Raw genomic sequence first — 27,992 nt, forward strand, 5'->3', positions numbered from 1 at the left:
CTGTCAATCACCAGAAGAATTCAGGTAAAGCACGATAAAGAATTAACTAAAGCGACGACACAAAAGCAGTCCCATAGTCTTCCACCTCCTATTTTAAATACTGATAGACATATTTATGACTTTTTTTTCTTTTCTTAAAAGCAGGAAATAAAGTATAAAAACAACAACACAAGACCAAGTTCCTGGAACAGGCTCCTCCCTGTAGGCCAGGAAGAAGAACAGGAGGGTTCAACGCCGTAAAGAGAGCCGGAATCTGCCAGTAAAACACGCAGAAGAGTCAGGGAAGGCTGGTCAATGATACATCCCAAATATGACTGGCCACCGTTACCATTTAAGGAATGGGAAAGACCATAAAAAAATACCCCAAAATGAAAACGACATACACAAGGCAGGTGGTTCATTCTCACTCTGCCAGTTAGTGACGAAGATCACCAGCACGTTTTACCCCAAACATCTATCCGGCAGCCCAACCTGACAATTCTGGTCTTTCCATGCACAGTTTTCTGGATATGAAAAGTGTCATATGTGTCATGTTTGTCTTTTTAAGTTGAACTGTTCAAGCAGACGGTTAACCAGTGAAACATGTATATGTGGTGGATAACGTGGTATATCCCAGGCACCTTCTTTTGATCAAACATGAACAAGTTGTGGATAATTGTACACTTGACCTTTATTCATGCCTACACAAAAAAAAAGGAAAAAAAGAATAGTCGTTCATCCCAAATAAGGAGATCAGTGTGGGTGTGCTTGTAAACACAATACTATCCTCTCCGTGTTCTTTGTCCTGGTCTAAAAACCAGAGGAAGACGAGCACCAGCAGTCAGCGATGTGGATCAGGAAGGGATGGGAGCGGAGCAGCTTGTACTATGTAGGGCAGAAAACTACCGTCGTCACCCAGTGGGACCGCAATTCACCTGCCACTTCCACTGATACGGTCTGAAGAACGTTTAGTGACCAGCTGATCACCTCCTAAAGTAGACAAACCCGCCTCAGTAAAGATTCACCAGATAGTGGGACCTCTTAATGTCCAGGCCCGATGCCGCTCCTCTGGAAGTGAGTAAGCTTCATGAGAGCCACTTGAATTACAGATCATGCGATGATGCACAGGAAGAAGCTCTACTTTACAACCAGCGCTGAAGGAAACCTTCTCTAGATTCAAACTGTGCACGAGCTGCAGTTCAGCGAGAGCTCGGCTCGACGCGTGTGTCACTGAGCTCAGGATTAGCCGCGGTGAGAGACGAATGGCACTGAGCTGGACGTGTGAGCATGAAGCTCCCCGCCGCTCTGATAATACGACGCATTAGACCGGAGCCCCTGGCTTGTTTACCAACATTGTGGATAAAACAACGCGAACAGAACAAACTTTTTTTTAAATGCCTAATTTTACAAACTGAACTGTAGGCTTATCAAACTCAACCCTGGTTGAATCCCCATTTTGAGGAGCAGTAGATTAATACGGTTTACTGGTAATTTGTCTACTTTTTGGGCCGTTCAAATAACCCACCCGGCATATTAAAACTGCAAGTTCGGCCCTGGTTTGGTGTTTACGGCCTCGTCATGGTCCCACCCACGCTTCAGTCTTCCCATCTCTTCCCATCCACATGGATCCCAGCTCTACTTCCTGGTTTAAATCGTCGGCTGGTGGCCCCGTACAGTGCTACTCATTTACTGTCTGTTTGCTCCCATCAATCTGTCAAGTCATCCAGGCAGGAAAACCAAACCTTGTTGTTGTCGTCCATACTGAACACAGTCTGGACCATCCCATAATTAACCAGCAACTTAATCAACTTTACTGGTCAGCTAGACCAGGATCTGGTCTGTATCAGTGTAAGTGGCTTGATGAAAAGACTAAATGTCCACTTAGCTGGTGTAAATGTCCCAACTTGATGGTAAACCGATAAAGAGCCCAATGTTTACAGCGGTAGTCCCCCCCCCCCCCCCAAAACCCAAGTCCCAGGGTAAATTCCGTCCAACAAACAGCCATTTTACAGCGGTAGTCATGTACTGCACTCGTTCCCCCCCCCCTCCCCCCCTCCCATCTAGTAATACCTCCGTCCCTCCCAAAGCCCTAGCTGCTGGGTTCAGAAGCCCAGGGTGAAAACAGTCCAAACATGTCAGCCTTTTTACAGCACGACACATTTATTTTGCTTCTTTCCGCGGCGGGCCTGCAGTGCCGCCCTGGTGGCCATCTCGAACACCTCCCGCACGCCGTCCTTGGTCTTAGCGGAGCACTCCATGTAACCGAAGGCCAGAATTCTGCCGGCCATGTCCCGGCCCTCCTCCGACTTCACTGGCTCCTGTTGGATGAAGAGAAAACCAGGAAGTTGGTTTAGGAAAAACATTCATCAAGTCTAGAAAGTACTAGCTGTTGAAAATGTTTAACATATCTGTAAAAAACAATAGTGATGAGAAGCAGCCATTAAAGTACCTGTTTCATCTTGGCCAGCTCTCGACGTGTGTGCTCATCGTTGCGCAGGTCTTTCTTGTTTCCGACCAGGATGATGGGAACGTTGGGACAGAAGTGTTTCACCTCTGGGGTCCACTTCTCTGGAATGTTTTCTGTGAAGGAAAAAAAAAAAAAGATAAAGAAGCAATAGAGCAATAATCATTGGCCATTTTATTTTGTGTGCATGTCTGAGGGAATTTTGGTTGTCACACTAATATTCCCAATAGAGGTGATGGATCTTTACTATATCTGTTTTTTTCTAGCTATGGGATAAACTTTCTAGTGACAGGAGGCCACCAAGGCTCAATTAGAGGGAAAAGGTTACAGAACTAGAAAACACATTTCTACTACTGTGTGTACTTTTTGTGTGTCTCCGAGTATGTCTCACTCATAACACAGGAAATGCTAAAAACTACTTAAGAATCCCACAACTTCTTGCAGCACACATTGAAGAACTCACAATGAAAGCCTTGCATGAAAGATATTTGATGGCGCAGCAATTACCCGCATCTTTAAATGCGTTAACAAAGTTAAATCGCATGAAGCCGGCATTTGATGAGACCAAAATTTACAAAAGAGATTGAATTTAAAATGTGAGTCACTGCAAAAATAATTCTGCTTCTGAAGACAAAAAATAAAAATCTGAAAATACAAGCTCTGGCACAATAAGCCTCCGTTCTGTTACATCTGTAACTTCCTCTCGCTATCATTCATGCCTGGCACTTTAATCATCTGCAGCTTTTATCGCCTCATTTTATGCAAATCCATTTCCATGTGATCACAGAACTCATAATTCTGACAGAAAAGGCATGACTTGTTGTTTTACAGCAGGGCTGCCGGCCACAGCATGACACATAATCTGTCTCGGTTTGTGTAGATGTGTCAGAGCAAATGTCAGCAGTTCAGTGGTATTAAGATTTACAACAGGATGAACACAGACCCCAGAAATAACTTCTTATGAAAAATGTAAAGATGGGGGGTGTGTGTGTGTGTGCGGTTTGTACTCACCCAAGCTGTCGGGGCTGTCTATGGAGAAGCACATGAGGATGACGTCAGTGTCTGGATAGGAGAGAGGTCTCAGTCTGTCGTAGTCCTCCTGACCCGCAGTGTCCCAGAGCGCCAACTCCACCTAACACACACACACACACACACACCGAGGGTAAAGTGAAGGGAAGGGAAGGAGACGAGGAAGAACAACAGGGCGGGAGAGAAGTTAATACACCGTGTCCGTCCTGATCGGCACAACTTTCACACTGAAGTCGGCAAATAAATGAGATAATAAACCTCATGCTGACCACAATGATAGAAAAGGGACAGATTGATTTTGTTATTCCACAGGAAGAAATTAATACGTCATAATAATAAAAATAATTAGGAGTATAAGAAGGAAAGCAATTAAAATTTCTCGGTAATGCTCGTAAAATGTTAATTAAAAAGTGTTTTTTCTTAACAGATATAGGATTTTATTCTAGTTAAATGACACATATGACCCACCACCTGTGTCTAATTTAAAAACAACCACCGCACACCGATTCTGTATTTGTTCATTCCTAATGAGGCCCGAACAGGACAAAATGTGACAGTGATGTATAAAAAAAACCTCTCTGAGCGAGCAGACTGGAAAGCTAAATCGGGAACGGAAACCAGATTTGGAAAAGTGTGACACAAGAAATAGCCCGAGTCCTCCTCAGCAGCACACAGAGGGTTAGAAATCAAACAGCCAATAAAGACACAACGTCCCACAATCCCATTAACCCACAATGAGGTCAGGACATGTGGGTGTATGACTGATGAGTTGGGCTGGGTGCTGCAGTTATCCAGAGTGGCGCGCACACACACACACACACACACACACACACACACACACACACACACACACACACACACACACACACACACACACACACACACACACGCACGCAACCTGGAAGTCACACTCTAGAGAATATATCCTTCTAGTTACAGTGAATTTGTACAAAGTGTGGAAGTCAGTCCTAAGCCTACAATGAGCCGGTTCTGGGGGGTCGGAAAGGTTTTCGTAAATCAGGAATGAACTATCATAAATTTGTCCATCTGCATCCACATAGGACGTGTATGTATTGCTCTACAATAAAGTCAACAAGACACCTGGCTAGCTTGAGGCAGTTGACGGCACAGTCTAAAACACCTAAAACATGAGCCACACGCACACCTACAAATATTTAGACAATGAATTCGAAGGCTTCAGACTAGACTGAGCAGATGACGGCTGCAATGGGAGGGAAGATCTGAAAATGGAACAGTGTGGTTTTACCAACACTTGCTCACTAAACCCTGAGGGCAGAATTAAAGCACGAGGCATGATGGAGCACCCAGGGTAGCACAAAAAAACATGCAGAGACTAAAAGAGGCAGCCATGTGTTGTGACAGTTAGGGAAACCAAGTAGACTGGCCAATAGTGTCAATAAAAAAAAAAAAGTATAAACATAAAAAGTTTATGAAAAGTATATTCATATGAAAAAGATTAACATAAAAAAACAATTAATATTACAGAAACCAAAGCAACCAATTACGGCAAAACAATAAACAACAAATAAAAGAACCGATGGATACTACAGACACAGAATCACTGTAATCGCCTCACCTGTTTGCCATCCACCTCTATGTCGGCTACGTAGTTCTCGAACACAGTGGGGACGTAGACCTCAGGGAACTGGTCCTTGCTGAAGACGATCAGAAGGCAGGTCTTACCACAAGCTCCATCCCCCACGATCACCAGCTTCTTACGGATGGCTGCCATCCCTGGAGGAAGACAGAGGAGGAGGTTATGATCAACACGCCACGTGAAAAGGATCAGAAGTGCAACTGTTACAGCAGAGCCGTCGGCTGATCTTAAGTTTAAAAAAATGCAGTTGGGAGATCGACAGCACTGCTTTCTAGTAGCAGATCCCTGACAGTGCTACATTGTGAACAACAAATCCAAGTTGAAATCAGCAGGACGAGCGCTAGTACCGTTGGCTGCAGTGGAGCTAACAACTAATGTATTAAATTATGTCCATTGCTGTACAGAGGTGTACACTCTCACGGATACACAGAGTCACTCAGTCACTCTCAGTCAAGGGCCCACACACACGACCAATCGCATGATCCTTCTGGCGAAGATAATAATGTGCAACATCATGCATAGTGCAGGTGCACCATGCAACACTACACTTGACACATTTAACCACAGAGCTGGAAAACCACAGTGCCTCTCAACCCAACGTTGTACTTCTCAGGGGGTTGTGAGATTAATGGAATAAAAAGAAAAAATCATATTAGTGATTTATGTACAACATTAAATCATACAAACATCCTGCAGAACAGCTGCATATCAAGCTACAGACTGACTGGCTTAATAAGCATGGGACAATGAGAGAATTTCATCTCACACGTATCCAGACCAAGATAAATGCAATTCACAACACTATCCGGATAATGAAGAAATTATATGAAAACGGCAAAAAAAATAAATACTGGAATCACTCTACCTTACGTTTTGTGAAGAAACATCCTACACACCATTCGTTTAAATAAAGTAATCATAAATCATAAGGTCCTCCTGGTGCCGTGTTAAGATTAAATGTCTGTGTACTGCAGGTTCCTCTCCCATCCTTACACAACATACAGGTGTCAACACAAAGATGTCATTACGGCACAAGGGCTACTAGTAAGTAAAATTGATCCGAGGTTCCAGTAACTCATGACAGCAACAGACCCAATGGACGCGTCGGCGGTGGTGTGAGAGGACGAGCTTGCCCAACAGAGTTAAGGGAAGTTGGGGCAAATGAGTGTCATGCAGCCTCGTGTCATTGGCTGAGAGCATCTTGGATCACTCCATATTGGGAAATGCCATTTCACAGAAAGTCACAAACGCATTCAACTCACTCCGTTGAATAATTACAAGAATTACGATCACATTTCGCCGACAACAGTGTGACCACAACATGAAACAGGAAACAGAAATTTCCTTTCGTACTTGAAGAGGAACTGTGTGCAAAAGGCCACTTTATTCACCAAGTACACATCAAATGCACCTCATCGGTCAAGGTGGCACTGCCGCAGAGACAACTTTTACACCAACACAGTACATGTACTTACTAACTGCACAAGGACGACCAGACCACATATAGAGAGGATAATGAATCATATCCCAGACGGGTTATTTCCTCCATCTGTGGAGGTGCAGCACTGTGCAGTGTCCATCACGTTTCTCTACCTTTCTGCTGCCGCCATCACAGTGAGTCAGCTGTATGTGTGATAGAAGGCAAACTACAGACACCTCTCCTGCGCTTTCACGATTCATCAGCCGAGCTACAGCGTTTCTTGAAGTGTTACAGGTTCAATTTCCTTCCCCGTGTCACTATCTTCACCAGATACCTGGGATAACAGGGATTTTGATTGAAAGCATGTTTCTGTAAAAAAAAAAAAAAAAGAAGGATTGCACTGCTAAAATTTGTTTAAATCTTGAATGTGCTTTATATGAGAAGATGGTCTCTGTCTGTCTCACTTCCCCTTCAATTTCCCCCCCCCCTTTTTGTCCATACAGCAGTTTTAAGCTACTGCCATTTCCAGCTACCGTGAGCTGCCTCATTTTTCGTCATCTTCTGTCTGCATATTCAGTCATTTTCTGATGAAAAAAAAACCAGCCCTTTTTTAAACCACATCTGGACAGTAACATGTTCACCTGCCGTGGCCCATTGGGCACACTATTTGCATTCACGTGTTACAGTAAGACAACTACAAGAGTTGATTATAATACACACAAAATCACTCTAATACTCTGTCTGCTCCCTGATAAAATTGACTTGAAATCTCAGCCTTCGTTGCCCCATTAGTTTCTGACCCTAAAACGCACCAAAGCACAGCGAGGTGCTGCATGCATTCTATAAATGGTGGCTGAATACTCTAAGTAGGACAGCAGTGTCAAAAAACATTAGACCATTCACTCCATGACTTCGGGAAAAAGGAAAAGACAAAAATGGGGGCGGCTGTAGCCTGGAGGTGACTGTATGGTCAATGCTTGAAACGTTTGACCAGCGGGGGAACGGGATAAATAACAATGTGCCCTCCTTTCAACAAATGATGTCTAGGTGCCTAAAAGCAATTCATTAAAGCCGCCAATTATTGATTTAGAGCAGCTTTTCAGACAACAGGGGTCTTGAAATCAGTAAAAATACAAAACATCTAAGATCAATGACACTATCAGACTATAACTATCTATAAATAAAAACAGTTAGTATCTAAACCTTTTCCTGGCTTAAAAATGCAGGAAACACTTAACAGGGGCACAATGAAAACAAAGCATAAAACAGCAACACAACAGGAAAATCTCCATTAGCAATTAACTGCCTGAACTCTTGTGTCATGCCACAAATGTCTGACATTACCATTGTGTTTTCTTTTGTCCCACTGCTTTAAATAGGCTTTCCGAAAAACATCTGGGATTGTTTTTATTGGCTAAATCACCCAGTCCCATACTGGCTCAATGCGCCAGCAAGCGCAGAGAAAGACTGACATTTTTTTTAAAGAATGCCTTAACAGAGGGTGATACAAAAAGGTCACAGTAACAACAAATCGAGTGCACGTCTGGTACTCCCCTGATAAACTATAATCCTGGTTGATAATAAGCAGCGGGCCACGTGTGCAGATCTCTGCCCCACCTGCATGTTAGCTAAGAGACCATGAGGTGAAATTAAGAGACAGGCAAACAACGGATGAGGAGAGACGGGGGATAACCCAAACAGGATCAAATTAACACAGCAGGATAGATACGGAGAGGAGATAAACACAGTCAATGAAAATAGAAGGACGACAACTGGCAGCAAGGGTAAGCCTTCCTGCCTTTTTGTGATTCACTTCAACTGACTTTCCCAACAGGAATGTTTGATTCATGACACACAAACAGCACTGATTGAGCTCCTTCTGAAAAACAGCTTATCCCACTCTCCTTAGCTACTTATCTGAATAAGTCACACTAATTTTTCAAACAAAAACTTTTGATAGGTCTCGTCTTTCAATCTTGTGTCCACCTCAGGGATGTCATTCAATCAAACTAAAGCAGCTAATGTGTTTGAGGGCAGACCTGCCAGTCAAACCCACTCATGCATCCAAACAACCAGTTTATCATAATCATCACCACAAACCTATTCTGTGTCGCTGATGAAACAAAGGTATTAAGTGAAGCGATGATCATTCTGCATTGCTTCCTTGTGTGACACAGCTTTAAAATGTATTATTAAAATGGTTACTGTGCGCTTGATGATTCATCAGGATGTCCTTTAGAAAACCCCACACAGGCAACAGTTGCATCAAAAGGCCTGTGTGTGTGAGTTTATGCCAGGAAACACCCCCACGCAGTCTTCAGCGTGGAACATTAGCCCCGGCTTAGTGAGGGTTAACTGACTGCCGATTGATGAATATTTCAGTTTCTGACACAAACTTGGCAGGTGGGCTCCCTCTGCCACCTGACATGCATTTATGTGGGCGGCAACATTTTTAATTAACCCATTACTGTGAAAGGAAGAGGTATAATGAAGCAATACGGCAGTAAAAAAAAAAAGAAATACACCTCTCTTGCGGTGACTGCTTAGTAATTTGATGGCTTAATTAAACAATTTGTCAAACCTACATTATGAAGATGACAGCTACAAGGACATGTCAAGGATCCTGAATTTAAAAGTTAACCAGACAAATCATACGGCTAATTAAGACAAATTGTCATTAAGATCCACCCGTGTGATAATCAAAGCCAAAAAACTGATCCTTGTCAATAAGCAGAATAGTGTCATAATGCACACTCTAATCCTTATAATAAAAAACCTGAATAGCTTAAATAAGTGGACCATTAAGAATAACGAGCAACTGCTTCCTGCCGATACAAATTCCTAAAAATCATTTTAAATGGCCCATTTGGAGAAAGGAGACATGGAAGTCTTTTACACAAAATATTAATGAATTATCCATTTAATGAAATTGCATATCAGTCAGACACTGTTATATTTGTTTATGCATTGGTGGAGAGGATATAATGTTAGTTAACAGCATCACAGTGGGAAAAATAAAATATCAAAAAAATTACACTCTAGCCTCATCCAAAAATATTAGATTTGGAAAATTCTGTATCTGTTTGCACAAGTCTGCTTGCATAAAATGTGGTTGTCATAAATCTTTACAGTGTGATTGTATTTACCGATAAGTGAATTTACCTTCGCAACTTAGTTAAATTATAAAATCTTCTGAACAAGAAAAGTATCAGCTTGACAAGCATGTACATTGCAGGGCTCTTCCTTAGGTTAACTATTGCATGATAACAACTCACACCCAGAAGATTGTCACATCATCGATAACTGTGGTCAATCAAAACGTAGTGATGGATCATCTGCTCAGTATCAGCCCTAGCTAAGAGGTTAGATACTCTACACTTAGTACACCGACTGGTGCTTCGTGTGGTCCACTAACCACTGTAACCAACGCACAGACACGGTGGTGTTGAGAGCTGTGAGAGATCCCAGTGTTCAGTCACACGCTGGTTTTAAACCAGAGAGCCACTGGGTGGGTCACCAGAAAGATGGCGTCATCACAGAGGCAACAGATGGCTCGTGTGTCCGCAGTGTGAGAACGATCCAAACCAAACACAGAGACACACATTATATACTTCTGACTTCTCAGAGGGCCAGGCCTGCTCAAGACAACACCTTTAAATGATCAAATTAGAAAATAAAACGTAAACCCCAACCAAGATCACTGACATGTTCTAATAACCTACAAAATAAGAACATACAGTTGGGGTGTTAAAAGTAGAGTATTTGTTCTTTATAGTGTTGGGCATGTCAGCCTACAATAAGCGTCTAACATGAACATATAACTACTGTTACCACGAGCAGACATTCAAGAAGTGACGCTGAGCCGTTGGGAAGCTGCCTGGTCAGTAAAAGAGCCTCATTGTTTGTCTCCGGCTCGCATATCTAGGCCAGTCTTACGATTAAGTCTTCACGGTTACATTATTTAAGCGTCACTTAAGTTTTCACAGTTTACCAAAAGCCCCCGGTAGTGTATGGCCGATTATTTACGGTCTAAGGAGACACTTAGAATACACTAACGTTAGTTTTCTGCGCAGCACAAGTGAGTGTGTGGAGTGCGGAAGCGGCATTGAGGTTAAAGCTAACGTGAGCTAACCTCGATAGCTTTTACATTAGCTAGCGCGGCCTCTCGGAGCTCCGGACAACTTTTAAAATAACCCTGTCGGCTTTTAAACTCAACAATACGAGTCAAGTAGCACTTCCTACCGGTCTGGTGTTCCATAAAGTAGTTTACCTGCAGTTTATATGGCTTGCAGTCGGATTTATTGGTGTTTCCCGGTGCAGAGTCGCAGACCAGTTGAGTCGCTCGTTGCTTCCTCTCAATCTGATACAATGAATTACTTCACGGGAGCGCGCCGCCAGGGTTTGTATTTTGTAGCTGGGGGGAGGGGTGACGGTCACGAGCATGAGAGCCACACCTGCGCGGGCACGAGGTGTGCGAGCGCTCGGAGCAGTTACCAACTCGTCAACCGTTTGGAAACGTGTAATTTACGTGGAGCTATATCTATATATATATATACACACACACACACATTATCAGACGTGCGTTTGTAGTGAACAGTAGATGATTTTGTTGTAACGTTCTAAGACAAAGCGTTGCAATGTTAAGTTTGTAATTTAAGAGACTATATTCCAGTTTTTTTTTAACCATTACCGGGGGCCAAAATGATTCAATAGTTCCTATGATAAACACTTCATTTAGTTTAGCGTCTAACTACACAAAAGATAACCTAAAGTGCACTGGACCCGTAAGAAATGCTGGCGTTATGTCCCCACGTAGAAGAGGATAGGTTAGAGTCAATTGTGTTATTACCCTAATTAGAGTTAATTGAGCTAATTACAGCTTTTCCAAAACTGGAGCTGTAAATGCATCTCATTGTAATTGCCTGTGAGCCAGGAGTCTGTGCTTACTGCTCCACCTGGTGGACAGTTTAGGTAACTAACGGAGGGCAAAGCACGTTAGTGATGTAATGTTCTAACTGGAGCCACAAACCACCAGGAAACCACCAGGTTCAATCACTCCAGCAGTTTATTTAAAATCCAGGAAGTTACTTGAAGTTGATTGCTTCTGATTGCCATGGTTCTAAACAAAAAGAAAGAAAGTGATTACAACATCTAGTTCAAATCATAAAGTCAGCCTTTAAATCATGCCAAATATTTGCACATCGAATTTAAATAATATCTATAAAATACAATTATTAGCTTAACATGTACTTCTTAATATTACAAAACAAACGAGATCAAAGATGATCCGTTAATCATCTGAAATACATCATAATCTCAATAGTAGATATAAATTGCTACTTACATTGAAAGTAATTCTAAAGACGCGTGGAAAACAGCAGCTAACACTCGATCCAGGTGGAGGTGTTTGGAGACAAAGGGGAGGAAGTCCTCATCCAGGCCTCTATTTATGAGGTACAGGTACCTTAAGTGTCGTGAACCACCACCTGGTGCCTCTTGTGGAGAGGAGGGCAAAAAGCCTGCAGTTTCTAACAAAGCACGTTACATGTTCAACAGAATATTAATACATAAAACATGTCGATCAGTTGTGCAAGGACACTTTGTTTGCCTGGAAACAGTAGTTGACGAGCTTTTCGATCACATCACATGACCTTCCTCAGCAGGTGGAGGATGCCCGGTTGTCATTGTACTGCAGATGTTCAGATTTACATTTAAAAAGAGCACTTTAGTGACGTCTTCATGCTGTTCATGCTGGCTTAAAAACTCAGATGGAAAGTTCATCTATCATCAATCTCATCACAAGGTAATTTAGTGTTGTTCAGAATCACTAATACTTTATACTAATGACCGCAATAGTCCTACAGTTCTGCTTGTCCAATCACGATTATGTTTCATTCAGGGTTGAATATTTGTACTCTTATATTCAGTGATCACCACTTTTGACAGTATTAGTGAATTTCAGATGAATTGGTAGATGTCCAAAGTGGTCACTGTATGTGAAGACAGAACAGTCTTTTTAAGGGGGACATATTGGTATTTTTTTGGTCAGAGTAGTCCTCAATATTGAGTCTTTTTACAGTATTTAACATTAAGGTGCAATTTGACTTGAGAAGGTTATCCCAGTACTCGTTCCAACCCTCTCAATTATTTTGTTGTTCATAATACTGTCTCTAGTGAAACACTCGAATAGTCAACGATAGAGAAAGTGTCTAAAATCTAACCACAAAACAGTGAGTCTCCTCCAAATCACACGTTGATTTGCTAATTTTACAAATATTCAGCATCTGATAGAACGCTAATAGACTCCGTAGGAATCGTGGTTGTGGTGGGATGTTCGAGGTCAAACCACTGCTCCACCACACCACTACCTAACCCACCCTGATAGTAAAACCACAGCAGGACAGCAAATACCACGCCGGGAACGCAGCAAAGACTGAAACACTTCTTTTCATTTCATACAATCGTCTTTTATTTCATATAGAGATAAAGAAATATATCTGAAAACTAAAAACAGAAAAGTCTGTGCAACTGCCACAATGCAGAGAGAGAGAGAGAGACGGCCATTAGTATGAACAACATCTGTTGGTGCAAAAGTAGGGACAGATAAGGAAAATGAAAAGTAGTGAAAATGATTTATTTTCTTAAACCATTGCCGTGAATGACCTTCTTTGCCAGCAGCACACACACACAAACAGAGCAGACTCATCTGTAATGTGTCCATCATTGTCGGGCAGGAAAACCGCTTTCATGCTCGAGTCCAGACAGGCGTTACCCCAAAATAAACCACTCGACCAAACAATCACATCATCAGGAAATGTGTTGCCTGTCTGGCTGAAAAATGTCAAGCTCCTAGAACACGTGAACATACTCAGGCTCATCATCAAACCAAACCATCGCAGACTTTGACGTAGTCATGTTACTCATGTCTACGAAGCTTTCCCATAATTGCTAGTAATCGATTTGTACCCGCAAATGAGGACCGGCAAATAATCAACTTTAAAACCTTAAACGGTCAAAGAGACCTTCTTTCTCCTGATTACATTAAAATTCCAATTCACACAAAGTCTGGTCAGAGAAACTGGACATCCATCGGACACTTTGACAGGAAACCAAACGGGGAAAATCTAATTGTTTGGGTAGAAAGCACCTGCTGAGGGTTAAAGTAGTCAAACCTGCCTGTGGTGTGACTTTGATAATGACAAGATATTAGTGTACAGGACGACACACTTATGAACCGCGTATGGAGCCATATTGTAATCAAGAGCTCGTCCACTGACGAACCCAGAGATCCACTTATTGTCCTCGCATTTAGCTCTCCTCGTCAACACCACCTGTTATTTGGCATCATTCACACCGATGGTGCGTGATCTCATCCCTTTCTCCTCCGTCAGGATGTTTGAAGTCAGAGCAAATATAAATACAGGAGAAAACAAAACAAAGGGAACGGGGATGGAGGTTTGGCCAGACTCAATCTGTAACCTCAGACTCACAACAACTACAACATTCCTACGAGCTCCCGCCGATCAAATTGTACAACTTCACGGTTATCTTCAGGCATCTCTGCACTGCTGCTGATGCAAGCCGTGTCAGCAGCTGAGGGAAGAGTAACTCGCAGTTGAAATGGTATGAAGAGGACCATCTGTAATTACTGGATGTGCTGGTTTGTTTCGACACTTTTTCCTCCACTGCGCCCGTGAACGCTTTTAAAAAAAGGTAGAAGGCGGTTTGAGATTTCAGATATTTGACGACGCTCTGAAGCTTGATTTGACGTATTTCACTGGAAGAACGGCCGCGCTCATTCAACGCAAACATCTTCTAGTCCTAAAAATAAATAAATAAGAGCAGAGTGAAATGAGGAAGAGAAACACAACACACAGAACTCCATCACTCTAATATGGCTTATCACTTCCTATACATGACACATTTCCGTCTGGTGAAAAGTGACTTATTAATAAACATATTGAATCGGAATTTGCCGGACATACTATTTTAAGGAACACATAACTGCGGGCTGGAAATCAACAGGGACAAAACTAAAGCCATTGCCAGTTTGAATATCAGACCGCTAATGTTTCCCAGGAGCATTCGTTACAGACCTGGTGACATCATCGCTCGTTTCACAGCTCAACGCGTCGAGTCACACGGCAGCATGTCAAAAAATAAAAATACAGAAAAAGCCAATCTAGTGGAGTTCTTCCTCTAAAACTACGTTATCAAATGTGTCCGCCAGAGAGAAACCGCGAGCTGGTCAGGAATCAGGACTTTTATCAGTCTTTCTCTCCGTTTGACGTACTCCACCATTTCCCACACATGTAACATATGTGTATGCAATACTTACATAGCGTTTCTGGGATATTAGATACGGTTGTTGATAAACTGTCAAGATACTTCGCTCACACATTGAATAACCACAGAGCTCTTCTGGGAGGTTTCTCCTACTGGTTAATGGTGGCGGGCGATTGATGGCAGAATTATCTGTGTTTTGTTACATTTGATTAGTTTTCAATTTAAGGTCAATGTCAATTCAGTCAGTGGCAAATAACTGCAAGGTTTTACTTCACACAGCAAATAGATTATTACATATGAAAAAACAGAATGACTTCATATTATAATTAAACATCAAACAATAATTCAAACATTGTGTAGTTTCTAGATTTTAACCTTTTTTTTTTTCAATGTATCTGAAGGAACCTGCTGAGGAAATGACTAAGAAACCCCAAAACGACCATCAATCAGCTTCTTTTTTTTTCTTCAAGATGCTTTGTGAAATAAAAGCGTTGCCCAGCTACAAAGACACAGCAGCTGTCGGAGCACCAACAGCCTGCAGCATAATCCACTGGGCTTGTTGTCCCAGGAAGACTAGTGAGCATCTCGTACATCAACTGTACGCTCCTCGTTAAATATGTGCAGCAGAAGTGCGCGGGACACCTTCTGAACTATTTGGAAATTCTCTTGTAATTTGGAAACGTTTTCAACCTGAAGATCGCAAGTTTAAAAAAAAATAAAATAAAAAAAAGGTGACAGGTGGGAATTTAATGATTTGATTGTTACCATAATAGACTGCGACATCCGACTGGATGCAAAATAAACGAATCACTGGTAGAATTTATGGAGCTTTTTGAAACGACTTAGCTGCAAAACAACCTTCAGAGAGAACGATTCACCGCTGGTCCTACTTGGCATCGTGAGTGAAGAAATGAAAGATGTTACAAAGTGCAAAGGATGTGACTGGGAAACATTTTACAGGCCAATTACTGATCAATGCAGGCGTCCACTGTCTGCGGAGTTATTTATCCCCTCGAGTCTGAGACACAACAAATCAGAGCAGACTTTTGACAAGAGCACGGATACAAAGAGGAATCTGCAACTGTAAACGTAACGCCTATTCTCTACCCTTCTCTGTATTTGTAATGGTGCCGAATGACTAACAACCATGACGGTGACTTCTCTGCATCACATGCACACAGATAATTAAAACAGCTCTTCCTGATTCGTGTATCATTTCAGATCCAAAGTGTAAAACGGTACAGGATGACGCTCCTGGAGTAGGCTTAATATTAACCTTAAAAAATATAATCGAGTTATAACTCGTAGAACAAGAAGCATCGTCCACACATCTGTGTGCAGGAACACCGTTAACGTGCACAGAAACAAAAAAGGTGTGTTTTTTTTGGATTTTGTTTCGTCATGAACAGACCCAGAAGAAGAAAAAGAAAGAAATACAGAATTGTTCTCCGTTGAAAGACAAATGGGGGATTCTTATTAAAAAGTGGGGACACGGTTCGTTTCTCTCGTCGTTCCAGAGAGACACACCAGGCGGCAAATGAAAATAGTCCGGAAAGATTCTCTTCACCGGGCACCTCTTCAAATCTTGAAGTTTTGTATCACAGTTCATCAGCAGGACAGACCTGCAGCAGCTTCTTTCCTCTGCCGAGTGTTCATACTTCCTCCCGCACACACCTGCTTAAATATCAAGAACTAAAAGCAAATGTCACTTTCAGACGTGTTTTCAGCGCCTATCAAACGCGTAGAGTCGGCCTTTTCATCAAGAACTCAGCGCGAGTCTCTATGGCTAAACTATGGCTGCTCCTAAAAAAAAAAAAAGACTATTGTACACCCATTTTGTTATTTATTTAGAAAGCAAGAGAAAGCGACACATGAAGCAGTGGACCGAGGCATGTCCGGGCAAGACAGAATTTCTGGTTGATTTGCGGGTCGGTCGGTCGGTCGTATGCAGGAAGGAGGAGAAGAATCGAGTGTCCAGTTCGCCCAACTACACCGAGCGTTTGTAACCAACTGAGAGCGCTGTACACTTACCGCCCCTTTGGCCGCCGCGATGACATTGACAAGAGTGTTTGTGAGGGCACGGTCGTGTGTATGAACTGGTCAAACATGTCTTTTGTGTTGCCGTGTGCGATGTCGAGCGTATAGCTACTCACTGAGCATATTTGTACACTAGTCAGGGCCGCTGAATACACCAGTACACCTGCCAGTGAGACCCAGCGGAGCGTTTCTGTACACGTGTGTTCCATTTGTTACGATCTAGAAGGGGCATCCTCGAAGCTGATGATGCTGGACTCCGGGTGCTGCGCTCCGCCTGCGGACGGCCCTCCGCTGCTCTGCGACATGGAGGACGAGGAACCGACGGGCCCCCCCGCTGGTCTCGGCGTGGAGGAGGAGGAGGGGTCGCGCCCACTTGGGAGGAGCGGCTGTGTGTCGGTTCTGACCTCGTCCTCGTCTTCGTCCTCCTCGTCGTCCATGCTGGGCCAGGCCGACTGGTCCTCCACGCGCTTTAGACGCTCGTTCAGAGCCTTGAGGGCCAGTTGTCTGAAAGGAAGAGAGAAATACGGATCATTTATTACAGAAAGATGTACAGCTGCACAACAAGGGAGGCCCGATTGTGATTGTTTAAACGCGATGTAATCTAATGCTTCAAAAGCATTATCTGAATGAAACGAGTAAAAAAAAAGACAAGAGAACTTCTGTCGAGACAACTAAAGGGAGTAACCCCTCATCAGCTAAACAAACATAACGTCCTTACACGGGCAGAGCACAGGGTACTCCTGCTAGTTTGTCAAGATTACAAACCCCTAGCTTATAGGGTCTCGTCTTTCAATTGAAACTGATGCCACGGCTCTGAAACATGTGGCAGCAGAGCTGAAGCATGCAGACAATGACAATGTTCACAAGGACTGAACACGTAACTGCGATGACTAAGCCGTTTCCAACAGCAAGAGAAATTCACAGACAAATAACACACTTTTCTCTCATACTGTCATTCTTGGAATGAATGAAATGAAATCTCATTTATACTGGAGAAGTACCAAATTACTATTTAAATCATCACGTGAGGTTAAATTCACATTTACATTGACGGAGAGGCCGTAGATTCATTCAATGAGTAGCATTGCAGACTGAAACATAATCAAGTTCAACCAGTTTCTGGATAAAAATGTAATAATACTTGTTTGCTAACTGGGACGTTGCTTAACATGTGCAACTGTTTATGTTAGCCCAGGTGTGTGTGTGTGTGTGTGTGTGTGTGTGTGTGTGTGTGTGTGTGTGTGTGTGTGTGTGTGTGTGTGTGTGTGTGTGTGTGTGGATCTGTATGACAGCTTGAGAGTGTGTCTACTAACACAGGAGCAGGAAGTGAAACAAACCTCTGACAGCTTGAGAGCACTGTAGAGCCGAGTCATGAGTGAACGGTTTGAGAAGTGTTACTGAAGAAGAGCACGGAGGCTCAGCAACCCTTCCCAGAGTAAATAAAACAACATTGTTTCTGTTCCTCGTGTCTGACTGGAGTATTAAATCTACCATATGGGTGTGTGTCGAGTATTCCATTCACTCATAGATACTTGCATAGATTCTGGACAGTCTATGGGTTTGTAATGACGATGGTTTCATATAATTGAACATCATCCTGCTGCCGAACATTTTGTGATATCACAGAAAGTAAATGGATCTTGTGGCGAGACTGTTTTCTCAGCTGCTGATTCCCAAAGTCAGGAATAAACTATAAACAACAACATTTTGTATTAATGCTCAATGATTGAATTGGAAAACTATTATTTACTAAGATTTTAAGTATTCAACGCTTCCAAGATAGTATTTAGACCATTAGGGCAGAATAAAACTACTGATGACTACTCATTCAATAAAACCATGAATAATAAAACACCAATCAAAAGGCAGTGTGACCAACCTCATGTATTTAATGACACAGATACTCTGGGTCAGAGTGAGCAGTGAATTTACAAATTAAATTAAATTAACATTTTTATGATTTATTTTGATGCCAATCGGAATTTAATTGTAAAATTTTACAATAGGCAACTTTGTCCACTTGTTTATTGTAACATAAAAACATGATTTTTTTCATCTCGTGGCGGAGTCGTTTTGTGTTTTTGTTGTTGCTCTGACTCACCTCCTCCTCTCGGCATCTTGTGGGTCGGTCCCCGGCAGGCTGATGGTGATGGAGGAGGGCGCCCCGACGTCGTACCTCTTCACCATCTTCCTGCACACCTTCACCTTCACGAGGCAGGCGTGGACCAGCCCCGCCAGCAGCCCCACGGCTGGCTGCAGCGCCTCGGGGAAGAAACTGGCGAAGGCAAAATGGTCCGACATGTCCCCGCGGCCCCGGCTGTGCCTCTGGTAGAAGCGCAGGTAGACCCAGCCGGACAGGGCGCCGTAGCTGTACGCAGCCAGGTCAGCGCAGCTGTCGAGCAGCCCGGACAGGCGCAGCAAGGCCAGGAGGAGGAGGACCAGAGCCGGTGCTGCTTTCAGTCTCACCTACGATAGGAGGGAGAGACAGCTTTCAGTTCCAGGGATCCAGAGTAATCAGGCAAAAGGGACGGCTACCATTTCGTCTACAGACCACAGGGGCTGCCAGTTCCCACAATTCACTCAAGTCAGCCAGATTCAGGAATTGGAACAGCAAACAATAGCTGGTTGCATGCCAGGGTGGAGGGCGGGAGTCATATTTAACATTACCAGAGTTTTGATGGAGGATTAGAGTGAAGGATCCCAGTTTTATCCAAACTCACAACAAGCTCAAAAAGCAGTCTGGTAGTTTCACAGATACACGTTAGGAATGTGTAGCTAATGTGTGCCTCAGCAAAAATACTAAATCCTTATTCTGACACTGGCTCTACAGAAGAGCATCAGAATTAATCCTAAAATGTAAATTACCAGATCACACTGTAGTCCAAATTTTAGAATCACAGGCTTAAACCAATCAAACACTCAACAGGCTTCAAACCACTGGCTTTAATAGAACAACATGATCACTATATTTGACATGTGTGTGCTCCATAGACTGTATATAAGAAGGGTGTGCTCACAACCATTAAAGATAATACCATACTACTCTACCTAACCAACCCGAACCCTAAAACACTAAATGAAGGAAATGCTACTTGTATGCAAGAATAGTACAAGAAACGCTATGCCTCCTCAAGCATAAAATCACAATTTAAGAATCAGGCACATTGTAAATAAAAAAAACGTACACTTTAAAGCCCTGCAGTAGATATAAAATAGCTTGTTGTTTTAACGGCTGCAGTTTAAAGTGTCCTGTCCTGTGTGTTTTTCACCAAAGTGTTAGTAAGGAGCCTAAAGACACATAACTAGATGCTTTCATGCAAAACCAAAAGCTACAGCCTCAAGGGTGACTGCAACTCCTGAACATCTGAAAGAAACAAACATCATGGGCTTCACCACACGAGGACTTCCAGCACAAATACAACTGTATTTATCCAAATTCAAAAACAAGCGAGTGACTATGTTGTCGGTAAGTGTGTATATTTACACTCCTTATTTTTAAAAGCTATCCTTTAAACTCCAGTGCTCCAAAGACGGCCAAAGACACAAATGGTTTCCTTATTGACGTAGGCATAAGATCCGGCACTTTGTCTTTACTTAGGGAAATCTTCTTGAAATCATATGTTAATATAAACTAAAAACAAAGAAAAGCACATTTTAGTAAATCTGACCAGGTGTGTCCTTGATGTGTGGCCATAATCTGACACACAGGCTGGTTTATGGACACACCTCCATGACTACTGGTTAGGTTTCCAGTGCTGTTTACATTCTCAACTCCTCACTGGTCTGATGTTATTCACAGCCAATCAGCATCCATGCAGAGCAGAAATGACTTGTGGTACACGTTAGCCTCACCTGTGGCACCCTGAGCACAGTGGTGTCTCCCATGGTCTGCTTCAGCGCCACCAGGACACCTCCCACGAACCCGGCCGCTCCGTAGATGCGCACCGCAAACAGGTAGTCCAGGTCAAAGGTGGAGACGTAGGTGAGCATGTAGGAGAGGCCCGCCAGTAGGCCCGCGGAGACGTTCACCACCGCGAAAAAGATCAGGAGCTCCAGAGCGCCCCACAGAGGCTCCAGCAGACGGCCACAGGCCATGACCGTGCCCAAGTTGGCCGCCACACCCCACACGTGCTGCTCCACCACCCCGTGGGTCACCAGCGTCCACACCCAGAAGTTGGGCGGAAAGAGGTAGCCCGGGGTCACCCCCAGCGCATACGGAGTGTCAACGACCCATGACAGCAGATAGAGGAGGACCACCACGGCACTTATACTTTTTACCACCACACTGGTGCTGGCGAGGGCGGCCAGAAAGTGCTGCCGCGCCACCGGCAGGTAACGATTCATTGTGGTCTGTTTCCTGAGCAGATCGGCTCGAGAAAGCAGAAACGGCAGATGTTTGGTTGTGCGAGACTAACAATGCCAAGAAGAACAGGTGACACCTGTAAGTCCTGACAGCAGTAGATTCCACACTTTTCTGTGAGCCTTCATCCGGGACACTGTCGTTCAAACGGGTTAAAGGTAGCTTCGGTAATCAACACGGCGAGGTCTGTTCCTTCTATTCAAATAAGGTGACACGCTTTATGCAGCAGTAGATAAGCTTGAAGATGTGGTAACCTTTAGCTGGGATAACTTTTGATCTCGCTCCCTGGCTGCCGACCTTCAGTCCGCGTAGACACGAGTAGAACAAGGTTACAAGTCCCCACCAGTGAGCAGGTAACTGAACAATATGTTTCCAAGTACCAACTTCTTGTGAGGGTCTGGAGTTAGCTTGTAAACACAAGGTAGCTAATGTTAGCTAGGTGTCAAACTGAGAGCGCCTCGAGTTGCGCTGGTTTATAACCGCCCCCTTGGAGCAGGAGAGGTTACGTCTTCGTTTTGATACAACCTGGTGGATTAAACCCAGCCCACGGAGCTCGTGTCCCGGTCCCCTGCGCTCTCTCGGCCCGGTGTCTCTCGGGTTAGCCCGCGGATCCCCAGTAGCTAGCAACAGGCCTTCAAAACAATGTTAGAGACGTTTCTGAACCGGCGCCAATTCGCGTGTAGCTCACAGGTTTGTCACACTACCGGAGCTTCATCCGCTTACTGGGTAGTTCTTCCGTGTTTAGAGAGCAGGTCGCCGGAGAAAATGTTGTTGTTTTTTTTTATCTTAGCAGGCACTCCTCCTCCCAGGAACACCACTGAGCTACTGACCTGCGCTGTCTGCCATCGTCATCAACAATCGGTGAGCAAACGTCAAGTCACGTGACGTTTCAACACCAGAGCAGTCTGGGAAACCGAGTTTTTTTAACGAATGACGCGACTCTCTCTCTATATATAGTTATATATATATATATATATATATAAAACTATAACTATATATATATATAGTTGGATGATGTACATCTTTGGTGGTTAGTTATTCATAAATTACCTTGTTTAATTTGATAGTATTGTTCACTAAAAATGGGTAATTTGCACATTTAATCTCCAAACAAGTGGTTCCTTTTGTCTCTCCTGAGGCAAATTATACTCTGATAACAACGTAATGAAAAAGACACAAAACAACGCAGACACATTCATTTTATGTTGAACAATTGGAACTCACATCACATTTACAAAAAAGGCAAATCACATACAAATGTTGTAACAAGAAAACATGGGACAAGGACACAGACTGAATAGCAACCTTCACTCAGAGTTTACAGAAACACAAAGATAAAGATCACAAGTATCACTGAATATAAACAGAAAACAACCCACGATATTATATGTATTGTTCTTCATGGTACATGCTATGCACTTCCCAAATTTAGGCACTCAAATACAATATCTTTACTCATAACTTAGAGACCCACTCTAAAAATGAATGTACAAATGTAGAGATACTACCACCAGCTGACGACTGATTTACCTCAGTCTGTGGCTGATAACGCTAAGTATACTCTGGCCTATATATTTTATGAGGAAGCACAATTTTGTTTTAAAATCTTAGTTCGAGGCGATCGTGGGTCTGAGTCATTGTGGATGGTAAATTGGAACATTATAGTTGTGGATCAAATGAGATCCATAAAAGCACAGGTGTATACAAACAAAACCAGAACAGGTTCTGCAGTTGAATAACCATGCAGATTAGCTGGTGAGCTGTGTACATTCAGCCATTTGTCTCTGCAAAGCCATCACCATCTGTGTGCAGGACATTAATCAAATGAAACAGGATACTCCTTGTTATCATTCAGACGTTTCACATGTCTCTCTGGAAATGGAGGCTGATGCGTCCAATATATGAATCTGTTTTATCCTCTTGGTGGGCGGTATATGACGCCACCAAAACCGCCATAAATTCAAGTAACCTGCAAAATAAAGGCTGGTGAATTTGGGGTATTTTTACAATGGATGTTGATATACTGACATCTATGTGAGTGCAAATAAATAAGACAGAAGACAACAAGGAAATTCTTTTAAACAATGTTGGCAATTCATTTAGTGATTGCTTTCACCCATATGGATTACCAGCTTTTCTTTAAAAGGTGCCATATATTTAACTTTTTCTTTATTGTACATTTCAAACAGTAAATTGGCCTTTATCGTTTTGGCTCATTTAGTGTCCACATTCATCTCTTTTTCAAAGGAATAAAAAATGTCAAACATTATTTAAACAATGTAATATTAGGTTGTCATGTAAAACACTTATTTTTGATAATATCTTCAGTGTGTGGTCTTAAAAACAGAATAAAGCACTGTCTGGAGCGAATCACAGATTCTGACTTTTATATTATGAGTGTTAAAATATTAATGCAAAGAGGAAAAAAACACCAAGTACTATAACAATACACCAGACAAACAGTACAGCTGCTGTTTTCTGGAGGTGTTTTTCAGGCTTTTGAGTACATTTTCTCTCTTAAATGTCCTCTATTCTCTGTTTACTGGAGGTCTGACTCTTGGTTCAGATTGCACCTGTATTAATTGACAACGTAGGCATGATATGTTTTTTTTTAACTTCAAGACAAAAACAAGACACTTTAGATTGTTACAATGCATAAATATGCCATTGTTCATACGTCATAGGGTTTTAGTTGAGAGCAAATTAAACTATTGTCATGTGACTAAGAGTGGTTCATTGTTGTCAGCATTACATGTGCTCGGTTGCTGTACGTGTGTGTGTGTGAGCGAGAGAGACACACAAATGGACGGTAGGCACTACGTCATGCTACTACTATTGTTGCAAATAAATTAGGAAAAGTATTATTTAGAACATGTTTTTTTTTTATTTACAAACTTCAAAAAGCAAAAAAAGGATCTAAAAGTAATCCACGGTCACATCCTCAATCCTCACAGACAGCAGCTTTAATCTACTCCTCGGCGAAAATGGAATTCAAACAGTTGGCTCGGCTCGTCCGACCGAATCGATTTGTATAAATAAATATGTAAATTCAAGTAGAAAGCTGTGAAATAAAAGAGCAGTCAGTCAAACGCGGAGCTGACAAGCAAACAGTTAAACACTGAGGAAACGCGCTTGTTCATCGACACACACGGACATTTCTGGAGATATGGTCATGAACCACAGAAAATAAAGACAGAGAAACACTTGATAGCATTATTTTCTTTCTTCTCGGACTGCTTCAGTTTCCGACCCCTTTACTTGTGAGTGAGCTTCGTTTACATGCACAAAAATGGCTCATGTTTTTACATACTTTAGATGTTCTTCCCAATTATGAACAAACGTGTGAACAGGCAGGTTATTCCAAAGAAGGAATCAGAGCTCATTCGGACGAAAGGTTTAAAGCTCACAACTCAGTATCGTGTTAATATCAATGTATCCCTGATGTCCTTTCTTTTCTTTTTATTTAGGTTTCTCCTAATCAAGAGCTGATCACAAATGGGATATGATCATTAATCGACCCTTCTCACAGATGCTACCCTGGCTTTTAATGTGCACAGTAACGCACTTATTGGTTGGTCCACATGCAAGTTCACATGTGCTGAGTCATGCTCACAAGATAGTCACGTCAAAAGAAAACAGAATAAAATAAAAATCACAAGAAACCGAAGACACCATCTGCAGTAACGACGACAGTAATATGACAATAAAACTAATAAACAAGAAAGAGAGACAACAAAAGAAAACAAAAAACATTGTACAAAAATAAAAATGAATAAATATACACCGTCATAAATAAATACATTTGGTAAATTCAAAATTTCGTAAAAAGAAGAGAACTACATCTTTTTTACATAAGTAAACTAAAAAGGACATGGGAAAGAAAGAGCAGGAAATGAGCGGTCTTTACGTGACGGTGTTAAGAAATTTCTTTTTCAGCCGAAGAGCTGGTGGGGGTTTCTAAAGCTCTTTCTGCAGCCATTTTGGAGGAGAAGATCTTCCACACGCAACAGTGCAGAACCATAGTCGATAGGTTTGTGTGATCAGAGGGGATCAACTGGAACAGCAGAACGATGGTTTGTGGTGAATCAAACGGGGAAACTCGGCCACGTGAAGCTTTCGAGCGGTCTACAGACGACGTACACAGGCGTGTGTCTCTTTTACAGTGCAGTGTACAGTGTTACCTGCAGAGAGATGGATATGGACATGGACGTCTCCACTGGGGCTGTGAGGACGATGTAGATCAAATTCTGCTCTACATTATTTGGTCTCTTAAGACGCGATCCTCTTCGATGTCGGTCTCCGATGCGCTCGTGCATTTCTCACTTTTGGCAAAGCTACATCGTCTCTCTCCAAAAAAACGACACAAAAAACAAAGTGTTTGGTTTCACAATGACCTCTGTTCACAAAATGAGATGAGACAGAGAGAGAGGGAAATAAAAAAATCTGTGTTGTCGTCAGAACAAGTAACCAAATCGAGCAACAAGAGTTTAAATATATATATATATTTCTGAACGTTTCCTTTTGTAACCCTCAAGAACACGACACACAGATACGGACACAGGAACGACACAAGCGTAACCAAAACCAGGATTACTTCCTCAGGGGTTGTACGAACACAAACAGTATATAGGCTTGAGTGAGTGTTTTGCATCGCTTTTCGCTAGGCTACAGTAAGACTGTGGGTGAGATCCAGAGAGTCTCTCTTCACCTCCCCTCTCTCACAGTTAACATTCAGAAAGATGGAGGCAAAAAGGCATTTTCTGTTGGTTGCTCCTCCGCTACGAGTTACACAGTTTAGTTTTTTTTTTTTCATTTTCACCTGGCTGTTTTTAGGCAATGAGTTTTCTTTGAAAAGTAAATATAAAATGCAGAAAAGAAAAATCAGATTTTCCCACGTCTGATGCCTAAATAGAAGGAGTCTTTTGAAAAAGGCCTGGTTTAAAAGGCATTTGATTCGGCATACATTCTGTCATTAGAAATTTAAGGTTTCAGTAATTGTCTTTAACTTCATCCTCAACCTTCTACAATTTAAAATGATCCCGCTTCTTTTTTTTCCTTTTCTTTAAGAACAGAAACGTACAATACTCCTGTCCTGGCAATCAAAATGCTTTTTAAAAGTTCTGTTTGATCTTTTTACCTTTTGAAGAAATAGTCAGTAGCAATAATCGACAACTGACAAACAATACCATTTCAGTTACCGATATTTAACAAATGTTACCACCAGCTAACTCAATTACCCGCCCCCCCCCTTTTTTTTAAAGCAACTCCGCCCTACGTCATCTTTTTAATTAGCTGAAAAAAAGCAAAAAGTCCACATTTAGCAAAGCTGGAGAACTAGTCTCTAACGTCAACACTACAACTAGTGACCATTTGTGGTCACCGCAGGCCCAAGCTCAGCAGTTCGAAGTCCAGTGATCAGTATTTCAATGCCAGTATTGGACAGTAACTTGGAAGCCCAAAGTCTTCGGATTTTTCTTTTCTTTTTTCTTCCTCAGGTTTCATCTTCTGATACCCATCATTAAGATTTGTCTGTCTTCATCCCCATTCAGATTGTTTCTCCAAGGCAAGTAGAGGAAACACTTTTTGTCTTTGTCCATTTCCCTCATGGCCACGGCGCAGGCCGTTCAAAGCCTGCCTCCCGGCAAACAGGATGTCATCCCATTTTGATGGTTTGTAAATTGAATCAAGTTTGCTCAGACCACCGCGTCATTCGTCTGTCACTGTCCCCCCACCTCAATTACATCGTCGTCATCATCCGAGCTGCTGGCGCTGCTGGCGTTCCTGCCGTTCATCAGCACTGGGCCCCGGTGGCCCTCGAACCGTGCCGAAGGGGAGAAGGAGGAAGGAGAAGATGAGGAGGAACTGGAGGCAGCAGTGGGAGGGTACTGGGAGAGGAAGCTGGCTCCGGCCGGACCAGGGGTGGCGGCCGGGCCCGGCAGCCCACCGGGGAGCATCGACCCCGTGTACAGGCTGGCCAGAGACTGGCTGTAAGAGAGAGGGAAGCCTGGCAGCAGCATCCCGGCCATGCCCACCATGCTGGGGCTCAGCATGAACGGCGGCAGGGCTCCTGGGACTGAACTGGCAGCTTTGACCGACGCCGAAGATGAGGAGGAAGATGAGACGGCAGTCGCAGTGGTTGTCGTGGAGGAGGAGGAGGAGGAGGAAGAGGAGGTGGGGACTGCGCTGGCTCCGCCAAAGCCGAACAGTTCTGGGTACATGTAACCGGGGTCCCTCAGTTGAGTGTGGGGGGGCTGGAAGTAAGGCGAGCCTGCCCCCATGTAGAGCGGGTGCCCCAGTGACCCACCCAACATGGCGGGGTTAAGGCCCAGAGGAGGGAGGCCGTAGCCCCCGGTGAAGGGGAAGCCTTGTGTGGCCAGAGGGGCTGAGGAGAGTTGGCCTGCAGAGGGCTGCTTACTGGGCCGCTCCTCCGGGGACAGGGTGGAGGCGTTGCGCTTGGAGCCTGTTCTCAGGTCTTGAGCTACAGTGGGCTGGATCACATTAGTCACAGAGGCATCATGGTGGCTCGGATTTCCAGGAGCAAAACCGCTCCCGTTGCTGCCATTGGTCGGGGCCAGTTTGGCGGAAGGCAGCTTGTTCGTGTCGCCCTCTGCCGCCCTCTCTAGGGGAGCTCCGGAGCCTAAGGCGGTGTCAGCTCCTGAGCCACCCGTGTAGCGCTGCAACTCGCTGATGATCTCCGGGCTGTCAGGTGAAAGAGGGCGGGGCTGCTGCTTCCTGTCCGGTGACAGGCAACCGTTGCTGCCATCGGTTGACGCTTCCTCTGGTAGGGCCTGAGAGTCTG

The 27,992-nt window shown here is 43.3% G+C and overlaps 3 protein-coding genes across 4 annotated transcripts in view; all 3 read right to left on the reverse strand.

The window, feature by feature from the left end:
* Positions 1–2,053: 2,053 nt before the first annotated feature.
* Positions 2,054–10,875, reverse strand: rhoab (ras homolog gene family, member Ab). Its single transcript, XM_079179978.1, has 5 exons — positions 10,781–10,875; positions 5,070–5,227; positions 3,455–3,575; positions 2,429–2,559; positions 2,054–2,297 (listed from the first exon to the last, which is right to left on the reverse strand). The coding sequence occupies exons 2-5, from the start codon at positions 5,223–5,225 to the stop codon at positions 2,124–2,126; spliced, it is 582 nt and encodes a 193-aa protein (XP_079036104.1). The 5' UTR covers positions 5,226–5,227; positions 10,781–10,875; the 3' UTR covers positions 2,054–2,123.
* Positions 10,876–12,964: 2,089 nt separating this feature from the next.
* Positions 12,965–22,000, reverse strand: tmem115 (transmembrane protein 115). Its single transcript, XM_079174589.1, has 3 exons — positions 20,686–22,000; positions 18,935–19,299; positions 12,965–17,337 (listed from the first exon to the last, which is right to left on the reverse strand). Exons 1-3 carry the CDS (start codon positions 21,175–21,177, stop codon positions 17,046–17,048), a joined length of 1,149 nt encoding a protein of 382 aa, XP_079030715.1. The 5' UTR covers positions 21,178–22,000; the 3' UTR covers positions 12,965–17,045.
* A 374-nt stretch (positions 22,001–22,374) lies between these two features.
* Positions 22,375–27,992, reverse strand: part of LOC306710198 (helicase ARIP4-like) — a 54,703-nt gene continuing 49,085 nt past the window's right edge. For both annotated transcript variants that reach the window (XM_079178603.1, XM_079178604.1), the window contains one exon: positions 22,375–27,989. In XM_079178603.1, the coding sequence (XP_079034729.1) occupies positions 26,911–27,989 (1,079 nt within the window). In that variant the 3' untranslated portion in view covers positions 22,375–26,910. The remainder of the gene's footprint in view (positions 27,990–27,992) is intronic.

This window comes from Pholis gunnellus, assembly GCF_910591455.1.
Source record: "Pholis gunnellus genome assembly, chromosome: 2".
In the NCBI taxonomy this organism is placed as follows: Eukaryota; Metazoa; Chordata; class Actinopteri; order Perciformes; family Pholidae; genus Pholis; species Pholis gunnellus.

Excerpts from the sequence above, each read along its gene's own strand:
- rhoab (XM_079179978.1), bottom strand. The coding sequence starts at position 5,225 with ATGGCAGCCATCCGTAAGAAGCTGGTGATCGTGGGGGATGGAGCTTGT. Across the intron at positions 2,560-3,454 it reads AGACAGCCCCGACAGCTTGG|AAAACATTCCAGAGAAGTGG; the intron begins GTGAGTACAAAC and ends TTTCCTTCACAG. Across the intron at positions 2,298-2,428 it reads AGCTGGCCAAGATGAAACAG|GAGCCAGTGAAGTCGGAGGA; the intron begins GTACTTTAATGG and ends TTCATCCAACAG.
- tmem115 (XM_079174589.1), bottom strand. The coding sequence starts at position 21,177 with ATGAATCGTTACCTGCCGGTGGCGCGGCAGCACTTTCTGGCCGCCCTC. Across the intron at positions 19,300-20,685 it reads CTGTGCTCAGGGTGCCACAG|GTGAGACTGAAAGCAGCACC; the intron begins GTGAGGCTAACG and ends CTCCTATCGTAG. Across the intron at positions 17,338-18,934 it reads CAAGATGCCGAGAGGAGGAG|ACAACTGGCCCTCAAGGCTC; the intron begins GTGAGTCAGAGC and ends TCTTCCTTTCAG.